Source organism: Protomyctophum bolini, assembly GCF_963924005.1.
Source record: "Protomyctophum bolini genome assembly, chromosome: 20".
NCBI lineage: Eukaryota > Metazoa > Chordata > Actinopteri > Myctophiformes > Myctophidae > Protomyctophum > Protomyctophum bolini.
In genome coordinates, this window is record NC_137881.1 from 25,134,168 (window position 1) to 25,153,430 (window position 19,263).

General features: G+C 45.6%; 2 protein-coding genes across 2 annotated transcripts in view; both read right to left on the reverse strand.

Annotated features, from left to right (window-relative positions):
- Positions 1-1,229: 1,229 nt before the first annotated feature.
- Positions 1,230-8,517, reverse strand: ing2 (inhibitor of growth family, member 2). Its single transcript, XM_080792030.1, has 4 exons — positions 8,237-8,517; positions 6,665-6,873; positions 5,469-5,769; positions 1,230-2,668 (listed from the first exon to the last, which is right to left on the reverse strand). The coding sequence occupies exons 1-4, from the start codon at positions 8,385-8,387 to the stop codon at positions 2,298-2,300; spliced, it is 1,032 nt and encodes a 343-aa protein (XP_080648156.1). The 5' UTR covers positions 8,388-8,517; the 3' UTR covers positions 1,230-2,297.
- A 2,739-nt stretch (positions 8,518-11,256) lies between these two features.
- LOC308335456 (FHF complex subunit HOOK-interacting protein 1A-like) overlaps positions 11,257-19,263 on the reverse strand; it is a 15,256-nt gene continuing 7,249 nt past the window's right edge. The window contains exons 7-16 of the mRNA XM_080792497.1: positions 18,469-18,525; positions 18,048-18,134; positions 16,977-17,144; positions 16,592-16,671; positions 15,174-15,334; positions 14,650-14,752; positions 12,949-14,000; positions 12,027-12,199; positions 11,779-11,899; positions 11,257-11,575 (exon numbers count right to left, since the gene is read on the reverse strand). Of these exons, the coding sequence (XP_080648623.1) occupies positions 11,268-11,575; positions 11,779-11,899; positions 12,027-12,199; positions 12,949-14,000; positions 14,650-14,752; positions 15,174-15,334; positions 16,592-16,671; positions 16,977-17,144; positions 18,048-18,134; positions 18,469-18,525 (2,310 nt within the window). The 3' untranslated portion in view covers positions 11,257-11,267. The remainder of the gene's footprint in view (positions 11,576-11,778; positions 11,900-12,026; positions 12,200-12,948; positions 14,001-14,649; positions 14,753-15,173; positions 15,335-16,591; positions 16,672-16,976; positions 17,145-18,047; positions 18,135-18,468; positions 18,526-19,263) is intronic.

Sequence of the window (19,263 nt, forward strand, 5' to 3'; positions counted from 1 at the left end):
ATCCCCCCCCCCCCACACACACACACACACACACACACACACACACACACCAGGGTTTCCCTAGGGTTAGATAGTTAGGGTTAGATTAAAACTAAATCCTAACCCTTAGTTTTAAATCTATTAACAACAACAATATATAATAATTGACTAAATACATCAGCATGATTATTAACCACTTGACCCCTTTTTACTTCGGCGTCCAATTTCTTTTTAGTGAAAATAGCCGATGCGCCTTGCGAGCTTGCAGATCTGCTATTTTCACTTTTCTCGAGGCAAAAGTTTGAACTAATGGGGATGCTGATATAGCCCGGCCCTAGGGCTGATATAGCCCGGCCGTAGGGCTGATATGTGTGACCCAAAATATAAGAAATACATTCTGTTCTGTTTTGTTTTGCTCTTCATTGTAGACAAAATGTCTACAATGAAGAGCAAAAAAGAAAAGAAAAATGAAACAGTAAACAACAGTTACAGAATATGGCAGCTTGTGGATCATGATTGTTAGGCTTTCTGATAAACACTGTTATTAAAACACGATTTTTAGGACTGACTATTAAAAACTAAAAAACTATCCGATTCCAAACTGAATATGTGCCAGTGTGAAATTAACAGTAGTAGGCCTAGTATACAGTATGAGTGAGTATATGAGAGTGATGTCACCCTACCAGTTAAGCACTGCTACAGATTCAAGGTTTCCGGTTCCCAAAGTGGGGTCCGGGGACCCCTAGGGGTCCTTGAGGGAGTTCCAGGGCGTCCCCAGCTAAATGATAATCAGGAACCAAATGGACGCTTGTGGGTCTGTACTCAGAGTGTACAAATGGAACCAAATGGACTGTTAGGGTTCCATTTGTACACTGAGTTAAATTAACTTTGATTTTACATTGGGGTCCCAGAGATATAAATGCCATTAAATGGGGGTCCGTAGACTAATTCCTCTCAAACTGGGGGTCCTTGAAAGTAAACGGGTTGAGAATCACTGCTAGAGCCGTAAGAATATTCTCTCATGGGGGTCCTTGGCATATATTTTCTAATGGGGGTCCGCAGGCTAATGAGTGTCAATTTGGGGATCCTTGACATGAAAAGGTTTGTCTTAGAGCACACTGACAGAGTCCACACATACAGTCACGTCTTTTTAGAGCACGGCTTTAGAATGACACAGAACGTCCATTGACGAAGCAGGAGCGACACCGAGGGGTAACCTATTGTAAACATGTATTGTGATGACACGCATTTTGCAATTGTTTGTTATCAAATAATTTGACCGTTCTAGAAGAAACACAAGTCCGTTTTTATTCATTTATTATTAAACTCGTCAGTGTTAACACATTCGCTTGTTTTGCCCAAAAACAAATGCAATCTGGAAAAATTATCCAGAGAAAAATGCATTTAACGTTCAAATTGTGCTTTCACATCGATCTGGTACCGTTTATGACCGACGCCGATCGCCAGGCTCAACTCTCAAACGGCAGAAACTGGTTGACTTGACCCGGCCAGGGCCTCTTGATCCGGTGTTACGTCAGAACAGGTGACCTGGTGAGTTATGTGACTCCCAATTACACAGTCAAATCCTGAGTCTTCATTTATTTGAGCGTTTATTTGAGTGTGCAAATTAAACCAAGTGGACGCGTTAAGCACCCCGAGTTACACACTCGATTCCGTAGACCCCCGTGACACATAATTCAACAAGTCACCAATTTTGGTGTAGCCGGTTCTGAAAATATCAAGAACTAACTAACTAAGTCAACAGGTCTGATTGACCTGCTCTGTTACATCAAAACAGGTGACCTGGTGAATTCTGTGACACCAATTACACAGTATAAGTGTGTTTCACTTAAAGGTCCTTTCAGATGGGGAGCGGCTGCTGGCTGACACCTGTGTTGTCGCCTGGATCAACGACAGGTCTGCTCATGTGGAACGCGTAGCGGAAAACAAGAAAAGATCAACACAATCCAGGTCTAGTCGCCACCGGGCGTGTGCACGAGACGAACACACGCACAATTTCACGGGACCGCGCCCGCGAAAATTACGCTTGAGTCGACCGCCCCTCAACTCCGCTGCACGTCCAAAATGAACGCACGCCTCTCATTGAAAGTGAATTCCTAGGTGCGTTGGTCACTGCCCGTCTGAAAGGACCTTAACTCCGGGGCATGCAAATGGGAACACCTTCCTTGGCCCCAGTGGCGCATAATTCAGCAAGTCACCAATTTCGGGGTTGCCGCCGGGCTCAGAAACATCGAGACCTGTAACTCGGTCAAGCCGGAGGGAGGGGAGGGGAGGGGCCGACCGGACTGGAACGAGCACTACCTGGAGCGGCGCTCCTTCCGGCTCTTGTCCAGACTCTTGTCCATGGTCTTCTCGCTGTCCCCGCGGCACTTGGGACAGAACCACTTGCCCTTGGGCTTGTACGTGAGGCCCACGCACGAGAAGTGGAACCACTCGATGGGACACTGCTCGTTGTCGCAGCCGATCATCTCGCCGTACGACACCTGCTCGCACAGGCAGTACGTGGGCTCGTTGGGGTCGATGGCGAAGTCCACCGGCGAGGCGTCGCGCTCCTGCTTGGCCGACTTGCGCTTCTTCTTCTTGGCCGACTTGGACTTCTTGTCGCTGCGGGGCTGCTGCTGCTGCTGCGCCGACGAGGAGGAGGAGCCTCCGGCTACGGACGCCAGGGCTGCAAACACAGTTGTGTACAATTTAGATCATTTAGCACAGCACAGCAACAGATCGTTGGCTGCCCTCTCCCCACACTGGAAGAACTACACAGAGACCGCTGTCATAAAAAAACTCTGAACATTATGAAAGACACTTCCCACCCCGCTCACTCACTGTTTGAACTGTTGCCATCAGGCAGACGGCACAGAGTGATCAAGTCCAAGACCAACAGATTCAGTAACAGCTTCTATCCCACAGCGGTAGTTGCACTCAATGCTGCTAAAAAATGATCTGTTGCTGTGACACTTTTAGTTTTTTTTTATCTGCTATCTTAAAGTACAATAAGGGTTTGTTGTGCGATAACAGATGAAATTACTGTTTGTGCATTAGTGCTGCTGGGGTTGTGCATGTGTGTTTTGTTTTAGCTTGTATACAGTATGTTGTCTTGTGATATAATGCACTGATTGGTTGGCACTTTTAATTTCGTTGTACACGTTGCAATGACAAATAAAGATCTATCTCTATCTATCTATCTATCTATCTATCTATCTATCCCAAAGTGGGGTCCGGGGAACCCCCTCCGGGGAACCCCCAGGGGTCCTTGAGGGAGTTCCAGGGGGTACAAATCCGTTTGCTTGCATTTGTACACTCTCAGAGTTAAATTAACTTTGATTTACAATATAAATTAGGGTCCCAGAGATAGAAATTACATTAAATGGGGGTCTGTAGACTAATATGCATGTCAAACTGGGGGTCCTTGAAATTAAACGGGTTGAGAAACACTGCTAGAGCCGTTAATAGGGGACCCTGGCATATCTTTTCAAATTTGGGTCCGCAGGGCTAATTAGTCAATTTGGGGGTCCTTGACATGAAAAAGACCACAAGGCAATACATCACACGCATATAAATAGTCATCTAGGATCAGAAGGAAACCAAGAAGCTATCATCCGTCTAACAGTAGAATGTCTGTACAATGAAACTATTCAGTATTTAAGTCCGACGTCATTTTGTAGTGCTACGTTACGTCCAGGGTCCAAGTGGCACCAGCTCCCGTCCACATCTCATTGTAAATAGAATATCTAAACGCGTGTATCTTTTTACAATGACGTTATTTTTCAGAAAGGAAGCCATTGAGAGGGTTAAAATGGGTCTTAATGCTTCCAACTAGAGTAGAATTGTCCATGACAACAAAATATATATGATGTGGAGACAATAAAGACTATTATTATCATTATTATGACACAATAAAAATAAAAGTATTCCATGTGGGGCAGAAGGCCTGTCACAGCCAGATTTGGGAGAGCAGCGCAGCTTTGTTGTTGCGAGGAAAGCGGTAAAATTTGACTTTCGTGGTTGTTTTCGTCTCAGATTTAGTCCGACAGAGCGTCACAGTATAACTCTATGGGGACACAAAAGCGACACAAAAGTAGGACCCGGAAGTATCTCAGGAGGGGGCGCTCACGTCACAGATAAAATACTGAATGAGTAAACATAGTAGACATAGAATGCTATGAACATGAAATGCTATCTACATGAATTTTTTAGCTTTTGCGTACGCCTGCAAGGTCGTCGAGGCTGCGGCAAGTGCTGCGGGCTAAAGGTGGAGTCTGAAGAGGCGAGTTTTCAGACTACGGCGGGTGTAATAAAGTAACTAGTGTAAGTGCATTTACTCAAGCGTTGTACTGGAGTATTTCCAATGTTCTATACTTTCACTTCTACTCCACTACATCTAAGGGACAAATATTGTACTTTTACTCCACTGCAATTTGAAAAATGTAGTTAGTAGTTACTTTGTAGCTTTTCATTGTTATTACAAAACGTACATTAACCATTTCAGCCCTGTATACATTTCAGCTATTTCAAAATAGCCGCTTAGCAGCTTTGTAGATCTGCTTTGAAAACTTGTGAAATGGGACAGTCTGCATAATGAGTACTTTCTACGTTTGGTACATTTTGATACTTTTGTACTTTTATACTCAAGTGACTTTTGTATTTATACATTGCAGTATTGGCACTTTTACTTAAAGGGACATTTCACCGCTGGAAGAAACTACTACAAATACCATTAACATTGAGTGACTGCAGAGAACAGTAGCACAATTTGAAATTTGCACCCTACGGCCAGAAAAGTCTGTGTGTTTGACTAGGGTTTGGCTGGATTCCTACAATGACCATCAATGCTCTGGTGCACTGCCCCTCCTTGTGGAGAGGGGAGAGAAGCTGCGTGGAGGTGTGACTTGTAGTCCAGGAAGGAAGTGAGACCATGAACATGGCGTCATGACTAAAATATCTAGAAACACATATTACACCCAGTAAAGTGTTTCTTGTGTCCTACACATTAAAATAAGATCTGGTTGCCCTTTAAAACTCCTTCAGTGCCATGTTTAATATCAAGTGTTCGTCGCAAATTGCCACGCTCTTCAGCCGCCGAGAGTAACAAGCGATCATTTTCCTCGCTAGATACTTTCGCCGATACGACACCACGGGGTCGCGGGCACTTTTTATTGAGCTCCTAAAACATCAATGTTGTCATCAATGTCAATCTGAGACTCAATTTCCGAGATAAACGCAGCTAAAGACCGCCGCTAAAGACTAGTGTGGATGGAGGGAAAAGAATCAATGACGTCTCCAACGCAGAAACAAACCCGTCGCCGGGGGGGAAGGAGATGCCGAGAGCCGGTAAAAAATGATTCGATTCGATCTAGGACTTTGATAAAAGGTCATCCAATGTCACCCTAGGCATAGAATGAGTTCAGTAAAACCTGTGAATACGTTTTGTTTCCCCACCACTGAATAATAATAGTGACGGGGCGCCTTACCGGACGGGCCCACGGGGTCCTCGGCGGCGCCTCCGCCGGGTTCGTCCGCGCCCGCCAGCGAGGAGGAGCCCCCCCCCCCGCCGCCGCTGCCGCCGTTGGGAGGAGCCAACGAAAGGGAGGCGGAGTCCCGGCTCTCGCTGGTGCGCTGCTGGCGTCGGGGCCGACGGGCCGAGGAGCGCTGCTGCTCCGAGGTGGAGGAGGAGGAGGCCTCGGGGAGGAGCGTGCTGCCGCTGGCCGAGCGCCGGTCCGTGGCTGTGGAGGTAGGCCGGTCCGGGGTGTCGCCCCCGCCAACGCCGGGCTCCTGGAGGGAGACGGGACAAGAACACGAGTGTTGATTTGGACAGCAAAATTCCCTTCAAAAAGGGGACAACCGGAAGTTCACGGAATGCATTGGAGTCCATGGGCTCGCCCGAGTATATATGGACCTCGTGACCAGGCTTGTTTTCTGCCCCCTCAATGTCGTAACTCTGTCTATTCTAAGGGTCTGCATGGTTTCAGTGTTAGTCTAGTTTTAGTCGACTGAATCTACAGTTGCTTTATAAGGGACAGTAGGGACTAGTGGATTTAGTCCACTAGTCCCTTCCTAACATTTTGGTCTAGTTTTTATTTGTTGACGAAATTGTCAATATATTTAGTCTTAGTCATCATAGCTTAGTTTCCATTTAGTTTTCGTCAGTGAGGAGAAAAGGTAGTCGACGAGCATTTGTTGTCATAGTATTAGTCGACGAAATCAACACTGGACAATAATCATTAGGATCACAATAATGATCACAATCACTTGCCATCTTACAATAAATGCACCAAAGTCTCTGCACGTGTGTACGTCTGTAATCCACGCAACTAGAGAACCGTTCGCCCCACCGACTTCAAATTCAACTGAACACGCGGCGTTCCACACCACCACGCGGAGTGCAGTGTCCGGCCTCCAGCCTCTGCCTCAGCCATGGTAACCCCACACCAGCCATTTGATTACTTACAGACACAGGCGGACAGATACAGAGATCTCCATGTAATCGGCACAAATGGGACACAGACAGACGGTTAAAACGGGTGCTATGACAACGGGTATTGCATACTAGGTTCCCAATTTGCAAAGTGAAATATCCCTTTACAATTCCAATTGTAAAATTGTAAAAGAATACGTCCAGGAAATGTCATTGCAGCGGTGCGAGGAACCATCCCGTCCCCGACCATACCTGGAGGCCCTGCAGCGAGTGAGAGTCCATCTGCCGCGAGCGGTTCTCCACCAGCTCCGTCATCTGCGTCACCACGCCGATCTTCTCGTCGCCCAGCTCCTGGCTGACGATGAGCGCCCGCTGCAGCTGGAGCTGGAGCCGCTTCCTCTGGGACGCATCCTGCTCGCCCTGGTACCTCTCGTACACCTCGTCCACCTCCTTAAGAACCTCTGGAATAAACAACACAAAGAACGTGCATGAGCACACCATCCATTCCTCTGAGACGCATCCTGCTCTCATACACCTCGTCATCCTTAAGAACCTCTGGAAGAAACAACACAAGGACATACATGAGCAGACCATCCACCTCCTTCAAGTCAACACCTGTGGAGAAAAAACATGCACGCGCACACACAGAGTAACACACTTGCGCAGAAGCTTCCCTATAACATCCGGGTTTTGTTTTGTCTGGTTGAATTGTTTGTAAAAAAAAGTGTCTAAGTATACTTCGTGAATTGCGGACCCCCTTGAAAACGAGATGGTTCATCTCAAGGGATTGTTCCTAATAAAGACATTAAATAGACAAATGTACCTTTTACCTTGGAGTCTAAAGCAGGGCAGCACATTTATTTGCATATCCAGAGAGAAAGACTCCACTACCCAGATACTAGCCCCTCTCGGAACCCTCCGCAAAGCTTTTATGAAATTTGGACTTAGCTTTGCGTAGGGTTCCTGGACATTACTAAATTTTCGAATGCGGATCTTGGAACGCGGACATAAACAAACTCCTCATTAAGTCGGTCTGCGCACTCTGACGATTTTTTTTCTCGTGATGGCTTCTGAATGTGCGAACTATAAGTACCTATACATACCTATACATACCTCTGAGAATATCTCCTGTGTCGCGGAAGCCGTTAAGTATTTTTAATCCATGTTTGATTAAAAATGACAAGCAGAACCCAATGGTAGTAAAGTTTCTGACATTTTTAAGACTTTATACCATGGGGTTCTGCTTGTGGGGCTACCCAGATACCAAACACAGCTAGGCTACTAATTGCACACATGTACTGTATGTGCATTTATACTTTAAACTGATTAATTTACCTTGGTATTTGGAGGTAGTTTTACTATTTTGTCAATCTCCCTCAGCAGAGACACATTTTCTTTACATTATCCAGAGACAGAGACTCCACTATAGTACTCACATACCACACGCACAGGCTGCTGTTCATGAATGCATGTGTACTGTATGTGTTAATGTATGGTATTTGGAGTCAATATCCAGGAACAGGGACACATTACTTTGTATATCCAGAGACAGAGAACAATACTCCACTCACATACCAAACACACGGCTACTATTCTACTACACATGCATGTGTACTTATTTATTCATTAAATACATTACATTAAATGTTTAGCTTGGTATTTGGAGTCAATCTCCCTCAGCAGAGACACATTTTCTTTGTTTTATCCAGAGACAGAGACTCCACTATACTAGTACTATTACTCACATACCACACACAGCTAGGCTACTGTTCATGCATGCATGTGTATTGTGTACTGTATGTGTATATTTATACATTAATGTACCTTGGTATTTGGAGTCAATCTCCCGGAGCAGGGACACATTTCTCTGGATGTCCAGCGGCAGACTCTCCACGCACTCCAGGTAGTCCTGCACGTAGCTCACCAGCTGCTGCTGCGTCCTGTTGTCATGGTGATGGTGGTGGTGTCCCAGCATGGTTGGTCCGGATGCATCAGATCATCAGGGTTATTAATGAATATGACAACAGCGGCTTTAATTCAATCGAAACACTTTGAGTGCTGAATGAGTTTGTGGGCTTTCTTCTGTGCTCTGTCTGCTCGCTGCTTTGCTTCACTTCAAACAAAAACGGGGGACGGTGCGCATGCGCGGGGTTGTCCTTATATGGCAATGCGCCTGTTTCCTCTTCCCGTTAGGGCAACCGGAGGGCGGGGCGCGGTTTGTCGTGTTTCGGAGAAACCGGTGTCCTGGATTATTATGTGCCTTAAAAGGCACATCATTAAAAAGCACATAATTACATTAATCCGAAGCGTTAATATAACTCTTGGGAATGCAAATGGAACTAAATGGACCCGTGTTGGTTCCGTTTTGCACACTCAAGAGTTATAAAGGTGTGTGTGGTGTGGGCACTTGGGACGTGACACACTATTCAACAGGTCACCGGTTTCGGGGTAGCCCCGGAGCCCTGATTGGTGCACAGCCACATAAAGGGACATTTCACTGCACTGGGAGGTTTCCCTCTCGGGAATTAAATGAAACAAAAATGGACACACAATCACATGATGCAACTAAATCAACTTCGATGTTACTGATCATTTGTTTATATAAAATATGACATTGTTTCATTTTGTTTGTCAAATATGTTCGTTCATTCGTATTCGTTCTCTGTCTGTAACTCTCTCTCTCTCTGTGTGTGTGTGTGTGTGTGTGTGTGTGTGTGTGTGTGTGTGTGTGTGTGTGTGTGTGTGCGTGCGTGTGTGTGTGTGTGTGTGTGTGTGTGTGTGCGTGTGTGTGTGTGCGTGTGTGTGTGTGTGTGTGTGTGCGCGCGCGCTGGTGGGAGTGTAGCCTAGTGTGTTTAAAACTGTGACTGGTCAGTGGTCATGGACAGACTGGAAAACTGCTGTTTGGCCGCCATCTAGTGTTCATTATCAGCCACTACATGTGTCTGTAGTGTAGATTATATATGGAAGATGTAAATCAGTGGTTCTCAAACCTTTTCATGTCAAGACCCAAATTAAGGGACAGGGACAGCCATCTGGAAATATGTTGGCCACAATGTTGGCCTACAAGCTCACAATGCGTCCATCGCCACATATTGTGAGCTTGTAGATCTGCTATTTTCAAAATATTTTTTTCTTCTTTTTAAATTCTGTTTATTGATAAGCTCATTTATACAGTTGTACAGAACTCAAAAGATTTTAATTCATTTTGAATACTTGAAATGGACCATTACGCATGATGAGTATCCTACTATATTAGCTTACTTTTTTGATGCCAATACTTTTACCCATTTACATTTTGAATTCTGGACTTTCAGTATTTCTATTCTATTTAGCAGTATTGATACTGAGTAATTTGTCCACCAGTGAACAATTAGAAATACATTTGATCAATATGTTACTTGAGGATATATAGCCTGCCTAAGTAAAGGTATAGCCCTAGAATGTCTGAGTTATATTTCATATATTTCTTAATACACATTCATGCGCATCATAAATGTGGCCGGCGCTCCGTGTGTAATACATACTGTAATTCCAAAGACTTGGAGTCACACCTGGTCCTCTAGTTTCATATCCATGTGAAAGTTCTGGCAGAAAATATGTGTTTAGTCAAATACACACGGACGACATTCAACTCGCCACCTATGAACCTATGATGAATTGAAAAAGGTGCACCCTCTTGTAAACAAGTGTAGTGCTCTTTCCTTTCAAACTGGAAGAAAAGGTGTTGAAAATGGATGCATAATTAATTATGTGCTTCTGACATCATTAGTCACAAGGCGTCTGCACAAACAAAACGTTGTCAAAAGCCGTGTATTTGACATGTGACTGGTCAAGTTGTCAACACAAGGATCTGAAGGGAACGAACACTTTGATTAAAATAAGGTGACCATCATTGAAAATGATTAAGCGACAAAAACAGAACATTAAAATAACCAAGAATCTAACATGACTAAAATGCAATTATGAGTTATCACAAGACATAAGACACAATAAAACAAGCATCTTTATGTACTGTATCAGCCAAAAGTATGGAAATCATATAAAAGCTATGGATATCATTTGTAATCAAACCGTACAATTTATTCAGTTAAATACAAAAATGTACCAGTCTGTTATGTAAAGGTATTCACACTGCCACAAAGTAATATATTAAGAGATTAAGAGTCATTCAAAAATAATCATTGTGTTTACAGTATAAATACACATTATAAATTATCAATAGAAATAATCAGTTGTTTTCCCCCCACACCAGTGCAGACGGGAGTACTTGATACTGCATTATAAAATACAACATATTAATGTAAATGGCTGATAAGGCCACTGCGGGCTGATGGCTAGATAATGATTTTATGATAGCCCAGAACAGAAATCTCACAAGTAAAATTCCCAGGCCAGCCAGTTTATCTACCCTGGCATTGTTTCCTTGACACAGTACCTCTAAGTACTGCTGGTTTTATGTCCTACCAGGACCTCTAGTACTGATGGCTTTATGTCCTACCAGGACCTCTAGTATTGCTTTGAATGGTAGGACAGATCTGTCTAATGTGTCTGTGATTACACCATACCAGGAGAATACCAGGTAAGACACAATTAGGACTGAGACCAGATGTCTTCTAAATCACGATAGCTTTCTGAAAAACTATGTGGTGCTCAAACTAGTTCATGTCAACCCCAGATCTACAAGTGTAGTGCGACACTCGGTGCTGCGCTATGAGCTTGTAGATCTGTTATTTTTCAATAGCTAGCATAATGCTTAAAACACCAAAAGGGGTTCCCGTCCTGAATGGGTATTAGATCCTTGATGTACACAGTGAAACAGACCTGAGTTGCGACGTGTAGACGTTTCCTTCTACAACTAAATCTCTCCGTCGGAAATAGCTGATCTCCAAGTCTCACCCCGAGAACGGTGAAATGTGTGGGGTTCTGGTGGTGGTGCCACGCTGTGCTCCTGGGTGATGGCCGCCAGCTCCTTCAGGAACTCGGCGTACAGGATGACAGCAAACACTCTGCTCCGAGCCTGGGGCGGGATGGGCGGGCAGGGGGGCAGGTGGGGGGCGGCGGGCGGGCAGGGGGGAGAGACGGAGCCCTCCGCCGTCCTAGAACCGTGTGGCGGTATGCCAGGTTCCACTATGGAGTCGTCATCCGGAGACGACTGGAGCAGCTCTGAGAGAGAGAGAGAGAGAGAGAGAGAGAGAGAGAGAGAGAGAGAGAGAGGGGTGGGGAATTATTAAGGTACAGTATCAGGTACAGTCGCCGCTAAACCATCTCGCCCGTCGATTTTTTCCCGCTGACCTCATGCCGACTGCTCGGTGCCACGGTTCTTGTTTTCTTCATTTAGTTTTACTGAGAATGCGTGCATACTGTACCTCTGATCTTCATGTGCTGGTCTTTAGCCAGTAGGAACCTCCATGCCTGAGTGATGACAGCTGGCCATTCTGGTCTGCTGGACACGTACTGTTCTATCTGCACACGCACTGAAAGCAGCACCTGCACACGCACACATTTTGAAAATATGTGATGGCTCAAAATATTTTCAAAAGAATTTCATAGACTCAAGTACATTTGGAATTCCGGACTTTTACTTGTGTGCGTGCATGCGTGCGTGCGTGTTTACCTGGTACAGCGTGCGCACGTTGGGCTGGCATTGTGTGTTGAGCAGGAAGTCTTTGAGCAGAGGTTGCGGGTACGACGCCAGCTGAGCCAGTAGGCCGGTGAGCAGCAGGTTGACAGAGATGGAGTTCTCCAACAGGTTCTCCAGGCGAGACAGCAGGACGCTGAGGAACGGGCCTGCATGGCGGGCAGTGGTGGGGAAAATGTATACTCACATTTCTTTTTTACTTAAGTAAAAATATACTCTGTGTGTGAAAAAGTGAAAAAGCCTGGAATTCAAAATGTACTTGAGTTAAAAGTACAAAAGTATTGGCATCAAAATGTACGTAAAAGTACTTTCACAAGTTCTCAAATGTATGAAAATATTTTGAAAATATAGCCGATCTACGGTACATTGTAGATCATCTATTTTCAAATGACCGAAATATATATATCTGGCTGAAGTGGTTAATGTATGTTTTGTAATAATAATAAAAAATATAAAAAGTAACTAGTAATTAATGTTGTCAAATAATTGTAGTGGAGTAAAATGCAATATTTGGATCTGAGATGTAGTGGAGTAGAAGTAAAAGTATTGTAAATCTGAAATACTCAAGTAAAAAGAAAAAGAAAAGCTAAAAATTACATATAGTACTTAACTTCCCACCTAACTATTACAGTTTTTTAAGCAGAAGCTGTGAAACACCTCATAAACATAGAAGACCTCATTAATCAAAGTAATCAAACTGTTTGATTTGACTATAATGTTTAGCCCCTGTTCACCCAGACCAGGCCCATCTCGGAATAGTCCTGTTGTTTTAATGCGCGCACACGTGTGAGTGTGTGTGTGTGTGTGTGTGTGTGTGTGTGTGTGTGTGTGTGTGTGTGTGTGTGTGTGTGTGTGAGACTGTGTGTTTGCGCATGTGTGTGAGACAAACACAACCAACCTGTGAATGGAACATGGACCTTCCTCCCTCTCCTCCTCTCTTCTTCTCCTCCTCCTCCTCTCTCTCCATCTTCTGCTCCTCTTTGCTCCTCCCGTTCCCATCCGTCAAAGTCCACATCCTGCCCTAGCCCCTCCTCCTCTTCCTGTCTCTCCATCAGTGCTCGCACTCGCGCACAGAAAGCCATCATGCCGTCGGCGACGACGTCATCGCCTTCCGGCTCCGCCCCCAGTGACATCATGAGCGCCCGGTACTGGGACAGGAAGCTGTCGTCGCCATTGGCGCCGAGCGGCGGCGGCGGCGAGTCGACGCCGTCCGTCACGGCGCCATTCGTCACGTTCGTCACGCTGTGGCGGTGGTGTGTGCGTGGGCTCCACGTCTGCGCGGCGTGCATGTCTGCCGCGCCGGAACGAAGACTCTCTTCGTCCACTCTCCTTCCCTCCTCGTCTCCTCTCCTCCTTTCCTCGCTCCTTCTCGTCGACATGATGCTACTGACGGCCTCCAGCACCGACGTCCGCGTCGACTGTCCGTTTGCCGTGTTGCGTTCAAGGTCCACATTCAAAATGGCCGTCTCACCGCCACCGCCCCTGCCCCGGTAGACCAGGTCGCGGGTGGAGACCAGGTCGCAGGTGGAGGCCCGGTCGGACAGGAAGTCCGTGTCCTCGCTGTAGGCTCCGCCGCTTACCAGCAGGCCTGCGACGCTGCGACGCATGGCCTGTATGTGGCGAGGGGGCGGGGTGCAGAGACGCGCGGGGGGCGGAGCGGCCAATTGGGCGTTTATTTCCTCGTCGACGGCCATGTCGTCCCACTCTAGCTCCTCCTCCTCCTGGACAGAGGCGGACCTCCCCAGGCGGTGTCTGTTGCCCCCGGTGACGGGGAGGGAGGAGGGGGTGGAGGGAGGGCTCTGTGCTGTCCTCCTCCTCCTCCTCCTCTCCTCTCCTGCGTCCTCCTCCTCTCCTCTCTCGTCCTCGCCATCCTCCTCCTCCTCCTCCTCGTCGGCCCGACGAGGAGGAGGGGAGACGCCGTCGTACGGAGCCGACCACAGAAGACACGCCCTGTGGTGGAAAAACATAATCACCATCTTTACTTCAGTCAGGACAACTCATGGATCGAAGGAATTTATATTTATTGAATATAATAAAATGTGCAATATATCTATTGTGGTAGCTGGGGTGGAGGAGGGTGAACCGAAAACGTGTAGCATACAGCAGCACAGCAGAATCAGAGCAGCAACAAGCAAGCAGGAAGAGCAGTGTAAAACTTTAAATAGCCGGTATGAAGAATCATGAATCATGTGAATGAGAACGTGATGCTGAGGTGGCCCAATTAACGGCCGGCAGCAACCGCACTGAGTTTCCTGACTGAACTTGCTCTGCACATGTCTGTGAGAGGCGCGCAATGCTCATTTAAGTAAAATGATCAATAATGCAATGTAGATATACTCACAAATGTAAAGCTGAAATGTATATAGGGTTGAAGTAGGAATTGCCTTTTTAGTTTTTTATAATAATCAAAATTTACAAAGTAACTAATTTACTGTAGTGGAGTAAAAGTATTTGCCTCTGAGATGTAGTGGAGAAGTAAAAGTTGTACATACAGTAAGTACTAATCTAGACTAAATTTGACTAGGAAAAATGTATTGTGCTCAACTGAACATGAATAAAAGTAGCTTCAATGAAACTATTCTAATTAGCCCATGCTAACCTGTTAGCAGTCGATACAGCCAGTCTTGCGTCCCAGAGGTAATGAAGGTAATTCACATCCATCGGAAACTCACAACCTTGACTGAAACCAACACTGTCGGCATCTGAGAGAGAGAGAGAGATAGAGAGAGATAGAGAGAGAGAGAGAGAGAGATAGAGAGAGAGAGAGAGAGATACAGAGTCCGAAAGAGAGAGAGAGAGAGGGGGGTGTTGATTGTGTAATCTTGTTGCACTCTCAGAATACAGTAGTTTACAGAATAGATATTCTGTAGAGTTTTTTGGAAACATGTTTAACACATTCTGCTTGTAGGTCTGCTATTTTTAAAAAATCGTGAAAATGTGGCACAAATATTTGAATATAATATTCTTTATTTATTTCTACGTCAGGCCTAAATGGGTTAAAGTACGTATGCCCGCCCGTTCTCATCACCTGCTCCTTTGGGCCAGTGTATGTGCTGGCGGTGCGAGTGTGTGTGTGTGTGTGTGTGCGTGTGTGTGTGTGTGCGTGTGTGTGTGTGTGTGTACCTGCTCCTTTGGGCCAGTGTATGTGCTGGCGGTGCGAGTGTGTGTGGGGACACCAGGACGGCATGAGGCGCAGCAGAGAGGAGGCGGAGGAGGAGTAGACGTCTCCCTGCGCCAGAGAGGAGCGCTCCCTCACGCCCAGATGCTCACACGGGATCAGATATCTAGACACACACACACACACACACACACACACACACACACACACCAACGGTTCTCAACGTTTTCCTGTCAAGGACCCCCAAATTGACACTCATTAGCCTGCGGAGCCCCCCTTTTGAAAAGATATGCCAAGGTCAACCCGCTAAGAGAAGACTTTTAGGGCTCTAGCAGTGATTCTCAACCATTTTCATTTCAAGGACCCCCCGGTTTGACCTGAGTTAAGCTACGGAGCGGTACCCCATTTCTATCTCTGGGACTTCAATGTATATTGTAAATTATACCACGGGTCGTTTCGAGGAAGCAATCTGATTGGTTGAAACAGCCTTCTAGCTGTGTGTTAAACCAGCAACATTCCCCACCTAATCAAAACAAAGAATTCAGCTGCTCTGTTCTCCTTGCTCTAACCCACACCCTCTCGTGTAATATTGCTTAAATCAAAGTTAATTTAACTCGGAGAGTTACAGACCCATAAGGGTCCATTTGGTTCCTATAACTATCATTTAGCTGGGGACTCCCTCAAAGAACCCCGGACACCACTTTGGTAACCACTGCAATACACACACACACACTCCTACTGTCAACTATTTCAATGAGTGGTTTTAAAAGTTCTCATATCAAGGCCCACCTGATTCCGCCAGGTGGGGGCAGTATTGAGTTCACAAGTTCACAATGTGAACTTGTGAACTCTATAGATATTGCCATGAACTCATTCGCTGCAGTGTTGTTTTTGACAGCAGATTTTGATTTGAGTTTTAGTCATATAGTCTCTCTTGAATATTTTTCATTTAGTTAGAGTAACATTTTAGTCACCTGGAATGTTTTAGGGTTCTAGTGTCTAGTTTTAGTCGACTAAATATCACAGGACTTTAGTCGACTAAATCTACAGTTGACTAAAATGTATTTTGGCAGGCCTTGTCGTAATGGCTGATTTTACATTTGCTGAAAATAGCCGCTGAGACGTGTTGTGACCTTGTAGATCTGCTATTTTCAGCATGCAACCAAGTGTAAAATGACTTATACTGGATCCCTAGTCCCTTCCTAACATTTTGGTCTAGTTTTAATTTGTTGACGAAATTGCCAATATATTTTAGTCTTAGTTTTAGTAATAGCTTCAATCATAGCTTAGTTTTCCGTTTCGTTTTTGTCAGTGAAAAAAGTCTAGTCGACGGACATTTTTCGTCATAGTTTTAGTCGACTAAATCAACAGTGATTTGCTGGTACCAAATGAACCCCGACGAGGTCAAGAAGGTCACACTGACCTGAGGACGAGCTGAAGAATCACGTCTTCACAGAACAGACCAATCAGAGTCCTGAATAGAGACAGAGACACTGTACCCAGCTGCACACACACACGCGCGCACACACACACACACACACACACACACACACACACACACACACACACACACACACACACACACACACACACACACACACACACACACACACACACACACACACACACACACACACACACACACACACACACACACACACACGTCAAACCAGCAGTAGGTACAATATGTATGGAAATGGAATTAGCCTGGAAACCAGACGATTCTGCCACAGGAAAAAAATAGTGTGTGTGTGTGTGTGTGTGTGTGTGTGTGTGTGTGTGTGCGTGTGCGTGCGTGCGTGCGTCACCTGGAAGGGCGTGTTGACCCGGCTGACCAGCGTGTCCAGGATGTGCACGTTGTCGTGCGCGTGCATGAGAACGAAGGACAGGAAGGTGTGCAGCAGAGCGGGCTCGGACACGCAGCGCAGGAACAGCTCCAGATACGCTGTGGACGTCATCACCTCCTCTACTGTCACCTACACGCACACACACACACACACGCACAGGCGCGCACGCACACACACACATGATATGTATTTTTAACATATGTATCTATAATCTGGAATCAGTACCAGAGCAACCACTCGAGGAGACTGCGAAGTGCCGCACCGGCAAACAACATTCGGCCAAAATGTCCTCTCAGTACCGGGTTGTGTAGCATGGAATGGCCTTCCTCTGCGTATAAGGGATTGTGCTACTGTAAAAAATTCAATTTTTTTAATTCAATCTGAAAAATGGTTGCTTGAAAACCAAAGCTGCAACCATTTATGATCTTATTTTAGGTGTATTTATTTTTTTATGCTGTGTTCCCTATATGTAATGTTATGTAAATGTATTCCACTGTTTGCCTGTCTGTTTTCCGTTTTGTGTTTCTTTCTGAGGACTGCGGATGAAAATTAGCAACTGTGCTATATCCGGTGTATTTACATCCATGTGACGTCCATTAATATGCAATGTCCTGTCCAAATAAACAAATAAAGTAAAGTAAAGTATAAATTCTAGTCAACAAACAACAATGTGATTAGTCACCTACAGTATGTAGAGTGCTAAGAGAACAATGTATTGTACCCAAATGATAACGTGAGATAGCCTCATGTTTAGACAGATGCTATAGGTTCATTGTTTAAATACCGGCAGGGAGTTAGATATTCATTTATAACGCAGTAAATGTAAACAGTAGGCAACATTTATGGTCAAACACAGTACAGAGGTCTGTGGGACTACAGTAGAGACAGACAGATAGATACAGAAGATGTGTTTTTGTTTATTATTAGGCCCATCTCCAACGATCTCCTGGCCTCCATGATGGGACCAATCCGCCATCGGCCACACAGGACAACAGGGAGTAAATCAGCCAATATAGGGAGAGGTGTTGTTACCTTGTGCAGAGCAGGGGCCAGTACAGGAACCAGGAAACCATTGTAGATGTAACCTAACAACTGAGACCTGATGGAGGGATGGGCCACCTGAGAGAGAGAGAGAGAGAGAGAGAGAGAGAGAGAGAGATTAGAATACGAACACACTCTCCTCTGTGACCTCTTGCACACAAATTGTCGTCCAGTGAGTGGCTGCAATGGTGCGTAATTGTTTTCCCCCTTCCAAACGACTCCAGATGGATTATTGTCTATAGAGTTGTCGAGCTTGAGGTTGCCCACATTGAGCCGTCATAGGATACAATTGAGCTTTGGCAGTGTCCAAACCAAGATGATAGCCATCACCGGACTGTGTGTGTGTGTGTGTGTGTGTGTGTGTGTGTGTGTGTGTGTGTGTGTGTGTGTGTGTGTGTGCGTGCGTGCACACCTTGATAACAGTATCACAGAAGTCCAGAGAGTTCAGGAAGTCGACCAGAGCAGGCACCTGTTGGTCAAACACACAACACAGATGTTGGACGTCAAACAAAACAACATGACCGAGGACAGCATGTCAACCTGAAGACAACATTGTTAATGTCCTCAGTATATTCATCCATTCCCACACACATTCATGCACCGATGGCGGAGGAAACCATGCAAGGCTCCAACCTGCACATCGGGAGCAGTTAGGGGTTCAGAGTCTTACTCAAGGACACTTCCACACTAACTCTGGGGGAGCCCGGGATCGAACCGGCCGCTCTACCTCCTGAGCCACTGCCGCCAATGTTAGATCAGTTAACCGTGAAATGGAAAAATATGGAACATATTTTCAGATGGGGGTCGTCGGCCAATTACATATCATTTTTGGGGTCCTTGACGTGAAATAGTTTGAGAACCACTGACATAGAAACCTAGGTGGCGGCGGTGGTGGCATGGGTAGAGTACCCGCAAGGTTCGAACCTGGGCTCCCCCAGAGTTACTGTCAAAGTGTCCTTGAGCAAGACACTGAGCCCCAAATTGCTCCTGATGTGCATGCAGGTTGGTGACTTGCATGGTTTCCACCGCCATCGGTGTATGAATGTGTGTCTGAATGGGTGAATTGATGCACAATCTATATGCACCTTGGATAAGGGCGCTATATAAATGCACCATTTACCATTTCGTACCATGTCGTGATTTAGAAGACATTTTATAGAATCTGGTCTCAGTCCCAGATGGGTTAAGTAAAACATGCGATTACTTC

Coding starts and splice junctions, on each gene's coding strand:
- ing2 (XM_080792030.1), bottom strand. CDS start 8,387: ATGCTGGGACACCACCACCATCACCATGACAACAGGACGCAGCAGCAG. Junction 5,770..6,664: donor ACTCGCTGCAGGGCCTCCAG/GTATGGTCGGGG, acceptor GTCTCCCTCCAG/GAGCCCGGCGTTGGCGGGGG. Junction 2,669..5,468: donor GGACCCCGTGGGCCCGTCCG/GTAAGGCGCCCC, acceptor CTGTGTTTGCAG/CCCTGGCGTCCGTAGCCGGA.